The 14,090-nt window shown below is 40.7% G+C and overlaps 1 protein-coding gene across 2 annotated transcripts in view; it reads left to right on the top strand.

Moving 5' to 3' along the window:
- Window positions 1–2,189, top strand: part of LPCAT1 (lysophosphatidylcholine acyltransferase 1) — a 62,696-nt gene extending 60,507 nt beyond the window's left edge. For both annotated transcript variants that reach the window (XM_061994724.1, XM_061994723.1), the window contains one exon: window positions 1,456–2,189. In XM_061994724.1, coding sequence (XP_061850708.1) covers window positions 1,456–1,671 — 216 coding nt within the window. In that variant the 3' untranslated portion in view covers window positions 1,672–2,189. The remainder of the gene's footprint in view (window positions 1–1,455) is intronic.
- The last annotated feature ends 11,901 nt before the right edge of the window (window positions 2,190–14,090 follow it).

Genomic DNA, 14,090 nt, shown 5'->3' with positions numbered 1-14,090 from the left:
TATATAATTGCACCTAATACCACTGTTCAACATTTGTAAATATAAATTTTACACATCTTTCTTGAAAAGTTCAGATGCATCAGGTTCTTTGCTGTGAGATTATTTTTTAAACAGTTGAACTAGGATTAAATATTAGCAAAAATAGTTTTTCTCCTGTATGCATTTTCAAACATTTAAGATTTGTAAAGCCTGCTGTACATACAGGTTTTTCAGCTGAGATTATAGTGTTGGTTTTCATGGCCTGAACATCATCAACTTTTACTGAAATTACAGGGTCCAAAATACTTTACGTCCATACAAACTGTGGATAAAGAATATCTACTTAGGAAGTTATGCTTACTACATTCTCCACATCTATTCTTTTGCAACAGTTCAGAGGCAGGGCTGACCTACTACTTCAGTGCCCCTGTGAGCCAAATGACATTCCCTTGCTCTTTGCAATATGGAGAAAAATATGTCATCTCAAACAGAGAAAGGTGGTGGAGAGGGAAAGGTTCCCTTCTTCCACACTAGCCTGGTTGTATCAAAAGGAACTGGACTTCACTCCTCTGAAAGGCTGCTTCAGCTGTCATCTGAACTGCATTCCAGGGACTTCAGGGCATCATCTGATCATGAACTGTTCTGAGATAAGGCAGTGAATTTGAGTGGGCTGTGTGTGATAAACTATAGGTGACTAAGTGAGTGATAATGTTCACATCCAGCTTTTTGCAGTGTCAGTTTACATTGTAAGAATAGCTTCTTACAACTTGTCTCCTGTTCAGTACCTTGTGTTCAAATCATGTCTGAATTAAAAGTCTTATGAGCAAATTTTTACCTATTTTTAACACAAAATGTAAACTTCTTGATGTTAAGGATTGCCTGCTCCCCCAAGAACTAATTCTGCTCTTTTTACTGTTGTAATAGTATCAAACATTATTTTTTTTCTTAATGTGTTGCAAATTAGTTATCTTTCCACATATTACTCTCCAAAATATTAGGACTTTGAAAAAGACCTTGAAAGCAGAAGGCAACAATGACAGCTGCTGTTAGGTTGAAGAGGATTATGAGGGCACGTTTGCAAGACTTCCAGATTTTAAGAAATGACTACTCTTCCTGTTTGCTGTTTCTCAGCTGGAGGGCTTCTTGCTTTCCATCAATGAACACTGAGAGGGTATGGCAGGGCATGTGGTTCTCCTCATGCATTTTAATACAGATCGAAGTCTGGTTATCCTTTACCATACAAGCTAAACTGCTCTGAAGTGTTTTAAGAGGGCTTAGATAACATTTTGCAGCATCACAGCTCTGGGGATGTGATAAACTTACCACTAAAGCTAAAACAAGCTATGGGGATAGCATTATGTTAACTGCTGCTATTTTTCTGCAAAGTGATCGTGTGATTATGTATTTGTAAGTATTCACGTTTAGTGTCCTTCTGTTTCAGAGAGCTGATTCTGTGTAACTACTTTCTTTTTTTAGATGACTTCTACAGATTTGCTGACTTGCAGCCACACTTTGCAGAAGACTATCTCTATGCTGATCAGATGGGAACTGAGAGTGGTTTGGAGACTTCATCTCTTTTTGCTCCTAATGGTATCTGTACTGACTTCAGCCCTGAAAGCACTGAAGACAAAAACAAGCCTCTGCAGAAGAAGCTGGATTAACACTACAACTCTTACCTTCCTCTCCTGGTGAGAGGATTGTCTTTTCTTGGGATTTTCATAAGTCACTCCAATTATACAGCAAATACCAGTTTTGTTTGTGAAAGTTCTTCTACCTTAAAACCGTTTTGAGTCATATGTTCTATATTTAACAACATGTTCCAGGTTACTTCGGGGAAGGTGTTTTTATTTTTTTCTAAAGGTCTTTGAAAGGCAAAAATGTGAATGTGCTTCATTAATAATGTTCATATTTAAGAGGAAGCGACACACTTATTTATATTCCATTGGCTAGTTTCATGTACAAAGTGTCGCACAAACTGTGCATGTATAAAGAAGTTGTAGCTACTATGGTGTTAAGTGCACTTTGGTGATTAGTGTTTTCCCTACTTCTGGGGATGTTTATTTGGGGCCAAACTTTGCTGTTCATATTTGCATAGTCAGTCTGGTTAATTTCAGAAGGATTATTCTCTTGAGCAAGGCAAGTGTATTTTGGCCCTTTGTTTTGGTTTCAGTGAGCAGTTTGGAAACAATAAAGCAAAGACTTGCTAAGGATTACTTTTTTATTTTTGTCTTTGAATGACAAAACTGCTTCTCTTTCAGTCTATTCCATGGTAGAATGAAAAGGAAAGACTCCTTATCCCTCACTCCAACACTTTTCTACTGTAAAATTCTAGATGAAATTAAATGTGATTTTTTTTCCAAACTGACATGTTTGCAAATGCATGACAAAACTGTGCTTTTCTCTTAGGATCAATTAGAATCATGTCCACCCATCATTTAAATGGGAGATGTTTACACAATTCTATTTAATGTAGATTTTTTGGGAATCACAGGTTTCTTTTGTAGCAAACCTGTATATACAGATAACTGAGCACAGAACACATCATGAAAACTTTGTTGTATCAGCCCAAGTTTGAAAAGATTGCAGTTACATCAGAGGCCAAGGCAGCAACAAGTTGCAAAGCATTCTGAAGAATGCTACTTAGATCTCTATAGCAACATTACATATACTGCATATAACGTGTATGAAGCTTCAAAAAATGACCAACCTAAATTACTTATATTAGTAACATTTCTTAGCTTTCCTTTTGTAAAGCCAGATGCCTTAATTAACAGTGAATGTTTCAGAGAAAAACTTAGATGATTATACAACCATAGGGCTTCATTGATTAGGAAATGTGACAAAAGCCTCAAGGAGTAGGAATGAGGACTGTCACAAAATAATTCTGGCAACTCTACTTCCAGACAAACAGAAAATACTTTCAAATAATTTCTATGACTAATTTTGTAGGGCTGTTGTGCTAAAATGTGATGGATTTGTGACTGGAAATCTGTACCTTCCACATGCTAGAGTAATGTAAAACTAGACCTGACGGAATTTAGCAGAGGGAAATCTGTTTGTACCAAATGCTTTTACTAGTATTTTTTAACTAACAGGAGGTGTCTTAAAGCTCATTAAGGTATTGGAATGTGTCCCTAGAAATCTCTCACTGTATGTGGCAAGTTTCCAAACTGAAACAGACTTCAGAAGAAAAATGGGGGGGAGGAAGTAGTAAATTATGCTTTCTTTGGGGTATGTGGAGGTAAATCCTCATTTGGAGGTGATAATTACATTTTTTTATTTATATGGGTAACTGATGTGAAGCTTGACACAGCTGTAGCAGACTGACAGATGAGACTTGAATTAAAACTGATCACGAAAAGTAGTTTAGAAATATAAGGCACGTGAGGAACTACTCTGGGGTAGGACAAGTCAGCTGCTCAAATAGAGAAGGGAGTAGGTATTACTGCATAACACCTATTGGGGCAAGGATGGTATAGAGCACAAAACAACTGAGCACTTCTAACTCATTGCTGCAGAAAAGATACTCATTGTAGTGGGCTGCATTAGTAGTGTAGCCTGAGAAGTATGGTGGCATTTCTGTGTCACCAAAGTGTGATAAGGCCTTACCTATTCATATTGTGGCACCTGAGGAAGGTGGAGAGTAGCTGGGTAGAGTCTGAAGGACAGAACGCACTCAAAAGAGATCAAAAGTATTCTTTAATCTAAAGTAGAGGAGATTGAAGGAAGATATGAAAACAGTCTTCAAATATGGAAAAAGTTGCTATAGAGAAGACAGGAAGAGTCTTTTCTCCATGTTGATGGTAGATGCAGGCTATTCATTTAAAAAGCAAGTTAAGAGTTAGGAAATTTCCTTACAGTAAATTTAGCTAGACTAAAGAGAATGGGTCATTCCAGGTGGGATGAGGGGCCTTTGTTCACTTTGAAAACAGGACAGACAACTAAAATGGAGATAACCTGATTTTATTGATCAGGCCCCAGGGTCATAGAGATACGTTCTGAGACTACTTTGTGATTATACAGCATGTATGGTAGTCAGTATGTAAGACAAGACCTGTGAACTGTAGTCTGGATGTATCATATCTCCTCTACAAGACATTATGGTACATGGCTCAATGTGGCCATCTTTTTCTTTGAATGTGAGCTTGGATATTCGAGAATTTCAGAGTGCAGAGGATTAGATACAGTTCCCTGAGACATGTGTCTGAAAACAAAAACAAAGGTAAGCTTAGTATCCTGTGGACAGCTTTGAAGTGGGAGGCTCTCCAGAGGAAGAAATAAATACTCTGTCCATATCTGTGAAAGGGCAAAGAAAACTGAAGTTGGCTAAACATGGATATGACTAATCTGCATGTGTGGTGTGTCTGTCTTGGGGATCCATCTTCTGAAAACAGAACGGTTCATTTGGTTTCATATTTGTTTTGATGAGGCAGATGTTTTCTAATTGTGATGAGTCTGATAGCTGCACATGTGCTCAAACTGTGCAGACTGTTTACACTGAAGGGTGCTGCAGCCTAAATAGATTAACCCTTAGACAAATGCCATGTTGTGTGGTGATGTGGCACTGAAAAAGTGCGCATTGGTGAGTTCAGTCCAGAGCTGCTACTGAAGAAGGCTAGTGAGCAGAGCATTGTTTGCTTGGTGAGCACACACTCTTGGTGGAAGCAATCATACTAAAGAAACAAAACAAAATCATAACCCAAACCAAAAATGCAACCCAAACCAAATGCTACTTGGATTCTGTAATGGATTGTGATGCTCTCGTGAGATTATTTAACATGGTGGAGACAAAATAGGATGAATGATAGGGTGCAGTCCTGCTCAACCTCCATGGAAACATTGTTAGGTGACTGGTGAGTATAATTCAGGTCATGTTAGCATCTGTAGAATATGAAGCTGTGATATTAGACTGCCTTATAGTGACAGAAAAGCTACATAACCATAGGGTGGTAAGCTTGGATTTTATTGAGGACTGAGACCTGTAACACCTTGCATTACTGCAGCAATGTTCATTACAGCTCATCTGTCAAAAGTCTCACCCCTGAAATGTTTTAGTTGTTCCATAGTTATAGCCTTTACAAAAGGTACCTGACTGTGGAACAGCTGAGTTGTTATAGGCGTTGCAACGCCAAACACTGACATGTAAATGCTTTCAATTAATACATTATGGAATTTACAAATACAGTGTTTTATTTTAACTAGTGTTATTGACAGCCTCTAAATTTACAGGGACATATGAGGAAATTACTTCAGATTTAACGTAATACAATGGTTTAACATAATAAATGACCTTTACACAACAGATGCGGGGATGTGAAGGGACTTGCCATTTCTGATGCACGTTGTTCAATTTTTATGTAATACTGCCATCCCTTGTCAGTAGAGCTCTTGCACCAGACAGAATTTTTACATATTGTAGGAGACACTAGGCCAAAGCTCTGTTATTCTGATGTGGCTAAGCAAGTATACTCTGTATTTTTAATATATTTAACACCTTGGATTTAATATTTTTTTGTATTTTAAAAAAGGGATTTTACTTTATTTAAATTTCTTCAAAGATAACAGAACAACTATTTAGGAGGTGCAATGCATGTTTAAACCACTGTTTCTACCACAGTAAGGCAAGCGCTGTTACAGATGTCTCAAGAGTCCACTGCCGTAAGCAGATACTTAAAAGGTATTATGGGTAATTTGTAAGCATTATGGAGAAATTGGGTTGTACATTTGATTTCATACCAATTAATTACACTATGTTTCAATACACAGAATAATCATACTATGATAAAAAGCAATCAGGCCCACGTGTATGTTTGTTAATCCCACTTCGAAGGTCTAAATCCTTAGGTCACAAAGGTCGAAAAGGAGACGTGCAGCAGGGGAGTGATGCAGCCTATTGAGTAGCAAAGTTGATGGAAGTATCATAGAATCAGAGAATCATTTGGGCTGGAAGGGACCTTAAAGATTGTCTCACTCAAACCCCCTGCCATGGGAAGGGACACCTTCCACTAGACCAGGTTGCTCAAAGCCCATCCAGCCTGTCCTTGAACACTTCCAGGGATGGGGCAGCCACATCCTCTCTGGGCAACTTGTTGCAGTGCCTCACCACCCTCACAGTAACAGTAAATCATAGATCATAGAATGGTAGGGTTGGAATGGACCTTTAGAGATCATCTAGTCCAACGTCCCTGCAGAAGCAGGTTCACCTAGATCAGGTCGCATAGGAACGTGTCCAAGCGGGTCTTGAAGACCTCCAAGGAAGGAGACTCCACAACTCCTCTGGGCAACCTGTTCCACTGCTCCCTCACCCTCACAGTGAAATAGTTCTTTCTTGTATTTAAGTGGAACTTTTTGTGTTCCAGCTTCATCCCATTACCCCTTGTCCTGTTGCTAGCTACTATAGAAAGAAGGGATGTCCCAGCCTCCTGACACCAACCATTTAGATATTTGTTAATGTTAACAATGGTTAAGTTTTGTACATAGCTGGTTATTAATTTTTTCCTGCAAACTGAGTAAGCTTGTCAGCTAGTTGAAGCATTGTAAGCATCATACTGGTTTGAATGATTTTTAAATTCCTAAAATGTAGTCAACTTTTTTTCTGGAAAAGAGATTGTTGCACTTCAGCATTTGCATACCTTGATGATTTTCCAAAGCCAATGTAAAGAGTTCCCTTCCATGGCTGTCTATGGTATTGCCATTAATTATTCTTCCTACTTTTATATTGTAATGTGGTAAGTACAGTTTTTAATTTTGACTGTTAAAATCACATTCTGCTCTCTGCTCCTTCAAAAATGGTATTCTTATTTAAAAACAAAAGGGAAAATCATTTAAGAATACAAGTTTCAGAATTTGAGCAGCACATGTAGCAAGGACAGGTTTGTATATGTAACAGGACTGAGCTAGGATGGAGAGAAAATAAAAATTCTGATTAAAAACTGTGACCAAGTCAGATAAATTTTCCTTTAGGTCAGAGTATGGGTCGTAAGACTTTCTGAAATGTTTCGTTCTGCTTAATGTGAAGCCTCTGGGTTTTTTCTAGCAGCAACTTTCATGAGTGTTCCAGAACTAAAACATGACAATACATTGGCCAAGAGTTTCACATTTAGCAAAACTTCAGGAGGAGGATTAGGTCCAACAGGTCAAAATTGAAAGTCAGGGTTTATCATCAATGCCACTGATAATTGGCTATTAATTAAGTTTATTATTAATCCAGCAAAACTGCAAGATCTGTTTCACAGATGATCAAGAAGACTGAGATGCTCTTCAGGTAATTTTGCAGTCCTAGCTAGTCAGAAATTAAGCCAGCTACTCTTCAATTAGGGAATGGCAGCATCTGTATCCAAGTAATATCTATGTCGCTGGTAGCATAGCCAATGGGGTTTCACGTGCTCTCCCTGCCTTTTTCCCTTGAAGACTGGAAAAGCATTCAAAGCATGACAGGAACCTTGTAAGGCCTCCTTCAAGGTAAAATCCTGCAACACCACCTCAGAGGAACAAGCACGATCATTCTTCACTATAGCCAAGGCAGGGAACAGGGTATAGATGTTACTCACCAACACAGTGTGATCAATAAGTACTGAGACAGATCAACCATTAGATGTGCCTGGCCTTAGATCTGTGAATACTCCCTGAATCTCATAGTGATCAAGTTTAGACAGTTTCTTTCTATAGGAAACCTTTCAAGTTTGTTTCAAGATGATTATTACTTCTACTTTACAAGTGGAAAAGTGATCTGTTTTGTAGAAAACAGCTTCCTTTTCCCCCAGATGCTGTGATTTGCTTTATCAAGTGTTACGGGATTAAACTGAAGTGAATGATACCAAGACAGCTTAAGAGGCTTATAAAATGGAGGGTTTATGTTTCTGTACAATATGCTGAGACGTTTTTGCAGCAGTTGACACTCTGCCTAGATTGCCTTGCAAGTTCGTTAGGCAAAATAATTTCACTAGTTGTGCGACTGCCAGCAGCATTTTCCATTTCCAGTGGCATGTTCCATTTTCCTTAGCAAAGTGGCAGAGCAGAGTCCTTCTGCACAGGCCCACTGCAGGAGGCCATCTGTCATCAGTAAAGACGTTTGCAGTTTTCAAAGGATCGGTCTCCAGGAACGGAAACAGTAGAATCTCCTTAGCTCAGATAGCACCTGAGTAAGTTATTTATAGAATCACTGAATTACAGAATGGTGGGAGTTGTAAGGGACCTCTAGAGTTCATCTAGCCCAAACCCCCTGCATCCACCTAGATCCAGGTCACAGAGGAACAGGTTTGGAAACCTCCAGAGAAGACTCCACAATCTCCTTGGCAGCCTGTGCACAGCTTCCTCACCCTCACAGGAAAGAAGTTTCTCTTTAAGTGGAACTTACTGTGTTCCAGTTTACATCTGTTACCCCTTTTCCTGTCACTGAACACTACAGGAAAAAAAAGTGCCGCCCCATCCTCTTGACAAACACCTTTAAGTACTTGTGTTAATGAGTCTCGGTCTTCTCCAGGCTGAACAGCCCCAGTTCCTGCAGCCTTTCTTCATCAGAAGGATGTTCCAATCCCCTGATCATCTTGGCCCTGTGCTGGACTCCGGAAGTTCTCTTGAACTTGTCCCTCTTAAGCTGGAGAGCCCAGAACTGGACACAGGATTCCAGATGAGGCCTCACCAGAGCAGAGTAGTGGGAGAGCAGAACCTCCCTTGACCTGCTGGCCACACTCTTCTTCATGCATCCCACGATGCCATTGCTGGCTCATGTTTAGTTATCAAACAGGACTCCCAGGTCCCTCTCTACAGAGCTGATGTTATTCCTGTTAATTAACTTGTTTGTTCGGGGCTTTTTTACCAAAATGGCTGTGGTGCTGCTTTGTTCTGAACTAAATTACCCAGGGCAACATGAACATCATACCTTACTTGAGGTTAGCTTGGGGATCTCAAAAAAGGTGCTGTATGATAATCTGTTGATAGAGTGTGAACTTTTACTTTTTTCACTTTGAGCAAAAATGTTAGATGCAGGAGAAAACTTACAACTTTTGTAACATTCTGTTTTGATATTATGAATTAAGTGTTACTTGAGAGTGTGCCAGTTCTGAGACAAGAGAGTCAGCTGGAGAAAAACTAGGCTGGACTTCTGGTCTTGAACCAGCAAATAGAAAAGCCCCTCGAAAGTAGCATGGCAGCCAAGCTTTCACTGTGCAGTTGGCCTTTTCCTGTGGTAAAGACAAATCTTTTCTGCCTCTTGGTCTGGTGAGTTCAGTGCTCTATATCCCTCCCTCTTGGCTTGTGCTGTCTGTTCTTTGTAGGTGTGTTGCAATCTGAGGGAGGCCTCACTGCCTCTTAAGCTTAAGAGACAGTCATGAACTTTTCTCCCTGAGTCATAAGCAGCAATAGACTATTAAAAGTATTGTTCTGGTAATGCTACTCAAAAATAAGGGCTGAAGTACTGCTTTATGTTCTGCATGTCATTAGGATTGCATTTTCTTTTCCCACACTTTTAACTGTTGCAGGTGTGTCCAGGTGACAGGAGGTCTGAAAGAGCTTAATGAGATTCTCCTTGTTCCTATGTATGATAAGAAATTAAATATAGAAATATAATGCAGTGAACATTTAGGTTGGATTGGCTTCTGACTTGATGCATTACTTTCAGTTGTGCCTGTGTACTTCCAACTTCCAAAGGCAGCATCTATAAATGGGACAGCAAATAAAGTCTCATGGATACTGAAGAAAGCTGAAGCTCAGACACTTTTCATCCTACCATGGTACTGGAAATGAAATTCATCCAATGACAGGTTATTTCTAAGTCTATGAATGTATGTGGGGAACACCCAAATACATATCTCATTCGTTATCCTGTATGGAGATAATTTTCTATTTTAAACACTAAAGAAATAAACTTGTAAAGATCTTGTATGCCCTAAGTATATATTTTTGTCCTATGTTTTCTTTTATAATGAAGTTCAAGCAAAATATTTCTTAGGATTCAGAAGGGAGGTTTAGGTTAGCCAGTGCTGTACTTTCCAGACTACAAAAGCAGTTTTTAAGCAAACATCTGAAAATGATATTTTGTTATTAAGTATGTAGATCAGAATTCCTGAAGTTAAACATCTCTCCTTAGCAATTGTATATACTTAAAAAGCAAAACCATTGCAGCTGCTTGTCTGTATGGTTGTGTTTGGTGATTTGTTTATGTTGCTTTCTTAAATTGCTGTAAGGGTATTAAGAGCTCCGTGTAAATCAGCAACATTAGAAATAGAAGTCAGCAGTACATTTCTTTAGAAGTGTTAGATGTTGTTTTTTCCCTGGAGGAGGACCAAGACTAAAGATCTGCCAACCTTGTGTTACATACTGTGCAACTTCAGTGTTGCAGAGTTATGCTGAAAATATTTGGCTTCTGTACAACGGGACCACTTTCTAAACCTTTTCTAACTTCCAGCACCTCTCCAGGTGTGCAAGACATTTCTAATGTGATCGCAGGTACTGATTCATCTTTTTGGAACAGTAAGTTATTAACAAGCTGAAAATTCAAGGGAAGAAAGCCAGTGTGATCTATTTCGTTATGGTTAAACTTGCATCAAGGATATCATTTATATATTTTGAAAAATATACTGCTATATTTTTGAACACACTTGGGAGTTTAAATGTGAAAGCGAAAATGTAACCTTTTAAATGACCAGATTTTGGAATCTTCTCTTACCACTAGCGAGTCCAAGTTAGGCACTGCCATGAAGAGGATGCTGTTAGTTGAACACATGAGCAGAAAGGTGCTTTGTAGGAACCTGCTTGCAAGGCATTATGTGCTTGTTCCATCAATGCAACTTCTGTTGACTTCAAGGCTGCTCAGGCAGACCTGGTGTGTTTAGAGATGCGTACTGGCTGCAAGCTTTTTATGCTAAGAGTCCTTGGATGTGCAGTGTAAATCTGTAACAATATATAGTGCTACTGGATAATAATCATCTCGAATGCATATTTTCTGCTGTGAATTTTCCTCCTATGGCTCCTATGGTATGTGTACATAGACTGTTACCTTTGCACTGAACTGACTGTACTTCATAACTGAAAAGCAAAACCAAGTAGTGTACTAAAGATGACTGTAGCTTGTGGTTCCAATTGTGGAAATGCTTTTGCAGAATGCAAAGTTATAGCTTCAGTGCTACAGATTTGATTTTTATATTTTTTATTAACATGCATGGAAGACTAAGGATAATATTTTTTAAAAACTGAACTTGTTTTTGTACATTTTTCAATGTTTAAAATGATATGATTTAACGTTACCTCTGAATACCAGTGATCAGTAAATTCTTAAAGGAAATACCTCAATTTGAGCATTCTGTTCTTGTTAGTTGTCTGATAGGCTGAAATGGACTATAGCGTGTAATGAACTGAGCCAAATGATGTAGATGCTTAAACTGTGCTGTGTAAGTCATATGATGATTTACTAAAAGGGAACAAAATGACACACTACAAGTGTTGATGTGCAGTATACAGTCATGGCTCATTCTGCCCAACTGGACGTTTTCCTTATGAATGGCTTGTGAATTGAACTTTCAGCATAAAGCCAAATTAAAAATTAAACAAAAAACATTTGGTTTACACTGAATTTATTTTTTTAAAAGATTTCAGTTTTTATAAACAACAAGGTGTACAATAAGGGAAAGGATATGTCAATCATGAATAAGACTGAATCCATATATTTTTAGGCATACTCTGCTGATGTGTGTGCTCTCTGTGGTAATGTGTGTAGAACAGTGTTTGTTAACCTGTAGAAGTAGGAAATACAGGGGTTTAAGGGTTTTTTGTTTGGGTTTGGGGTGTTCCAGGGTTTGGCTTTTTTTTTTTTTCTGAGGGTGTGTAGTTTTCAGTTTGGTTATTGGCGTTTTGTTTTGTTTCCCCTAGGGATGTCAGGGATATTGATTCCACTTTTATTTTCTGTGATCGAAGAATAACACTGAAAGATCAAAAAGTAACCAGAAAAGGGGCTTGTAGTGGTTTTGCCTGGGTCAAGTTTTGGTAGTGGGGAGGGCTACAGGGGTGGCTTCTTTAAACAAAGATCTGCCAGAAGCTTCCCCTGTAGCTGACAGGGCTAGGGCCAGTCAGTTCTAAGATGGACCTGCAGCTGACCCAGGCCTGGTCAATTAGTGACTGAGGTAACGCCTCTGTGAATAATGTGTTGGAGAAGGGGAAGAAGTTGCTGCGCAGTTTTGTTAAACTGCAGCAGCAACAGGGAGTGAGAATGTGAAAACATCTCTGCAGACACCAAGGTCAGTGGAGAAGGAGGGGGAGGAGGGTGCTTAAGCCTCCCCTCCTTCTCCAGGGGAGAGACTCCCCTGTGGCCTGTGGTGCAGCCCATGGTGAAACAGACAGCTGTGCCCCTGCAGTCCATGACGGCCACTGGGAGCAGAGATCCACTCACAGCCCATGGAGGACCCCACACTGGAGTGGGTGGATGCCTGAAGGAGGCAGTGACTCCGTGGGAAGCTCACCCTGGAGCAAGTTCCTGGCACGACCTGGGAGTCTGTGGAGAGAGAGGATCCTACACCAAAGCAGGTTTGCTGTGAGGACTTGTGATCCTGTGAGGGACTCAGGCTGGAGCAGTCTGTCCCTGAAGGACTGTTCTGCCGGTGGGTGACCCACGTTGGGACAGGGTGTGAGGAGCTGCCCCCGTGGGAGGCCCCATGCTGGAGCGGTTCATGAGGAACAGTGGCCCATGGGAAGGACTCCAGCTGGAGAAGTTCATGAGGGACTGTCTCCCGTGGGAGAGACCCCACACTATAGCAAGTGGGAAGTGTGAGGAGGCCTCCCCCTAAGAAGAAGCAGTGGCAAAGTCCATCTGTAACGAACCGACCATAACCCCCATTCCCTGTGCTGCTGGAGGGGAAGGAAGGAGAGTCCTGGGAAGAGGGAGGGGTGGGGGGAGGTGTTTTAAGATTCAGTTTTAGTTCTCATTGCTTTGCTCTCTTCTGATGATTCATTAATAAAACAAACCTTTTTTCTCCCCAAGTTGAGTCTGTTTTGCTAGTTGCTGAGCAATCTCCCTGTCTTTACTCACAAACCTCTTGTTATATTTCTCTCTTCCCTGTCCAATTTAGGAAGGGGAGTGATGGAATGAATTGGTGGGCACCTGGCACCCAGCCAGGGCTAAACCATCACACCAAGTCAGATTAGTCATGCAGTGGTTTTTGCGAAAGAACAGATATCTGTAGGTGATTGCAAATGCATGTAAGTTCATTCTATATAAGAGAACAGATTGAATACAACCCTGTTGTTCCCTGCTGCTTGCCAAAGTAGCATGTGGCCTGCCAGAAGAGACAGGCTGTAGCCCCAGCTTTGCTCTGCTCTGGCAGCAGAGCTTTCCTCTGCTGTTTGGCTCAAGAGGGAGCCAGCAGGGTCTGAATCCAGCAGCCTTCCTTCTGCTCTTTTGTTTCCGTGTCTTTTTCAGGTGATGTGGTCTCTGCTAAGGTAGCACTATGAGTTCTGAGCTATTACATCCTGCCCTATTCCCCTTCCCTACCCTCATGCTCCCACCTTTTTCCCGTTACTCTCCACATTTTCTTAGCTACCCAACTTCCCCTTCCCCTGTGGTATTCCCAAGCTCCATGCCTCCCGTGAAGCAGGTATGGTGACACCCCTGACTGCCTGAGCCCTTCACCTGCCTGCATGCCCTTTTCCTTGCTTGTCTGTGTTGCAGGGAAGCTCACTGTCGTGCTACCTCCTTGAGCTGCTGGGTCATCTCTAACCAGTGCCTGTGCCTCTTCTGCTTCAGATACCTTCTACCTGAAGCTCTCAGTTGAGCTGTTCTTGAGGTACGTACCCCTCCCCTGTCAATGCTTTCTCATGGTTGACACCACATGAGTAGGCACATAAGGACCACAAGAAATGATCCCATTTTACTCCCAGCACTGGCTCTGGAAGAGCTTTCCAGCTCCCTTGAGGGGCAGGTTTGTTAGCTCATGGCTGCGACAGCAGTGCGTGACTGGCCCCAAGTGCTGCCAGGGAACTGCTCCCGCAGTGCTGCTCAGGGCTGGACACTCATCCCTTCCCCTCATGGCCCCGGCTGTTTCCTCCTCGAGCTCCTTTCCTTTCCTTTTTTTTTTTTTAGCATATTAGCAAAAAATTTAGCATTATTTTTTTTTAGCACACTC

Source organism: Colius striatus, chromosome 4 (genome assembly GCF_028858725.1).
Source record: "Colius striatus isolate bColStr4 chromosome 4, bColStr4.1.hap1, whole genome shotgun sequence".
Taxonomy (NCBI): Eukaryota; Metazoa; Chordata; class Aves; order Coliiformes; family Coliidae; genus Colius; species Colius striatus.
The sequence above is the reverse complement of the archived record's forward strand: the minus strand, read 5'-3'. Positions and strand labels throughout refer to the sequence as shown.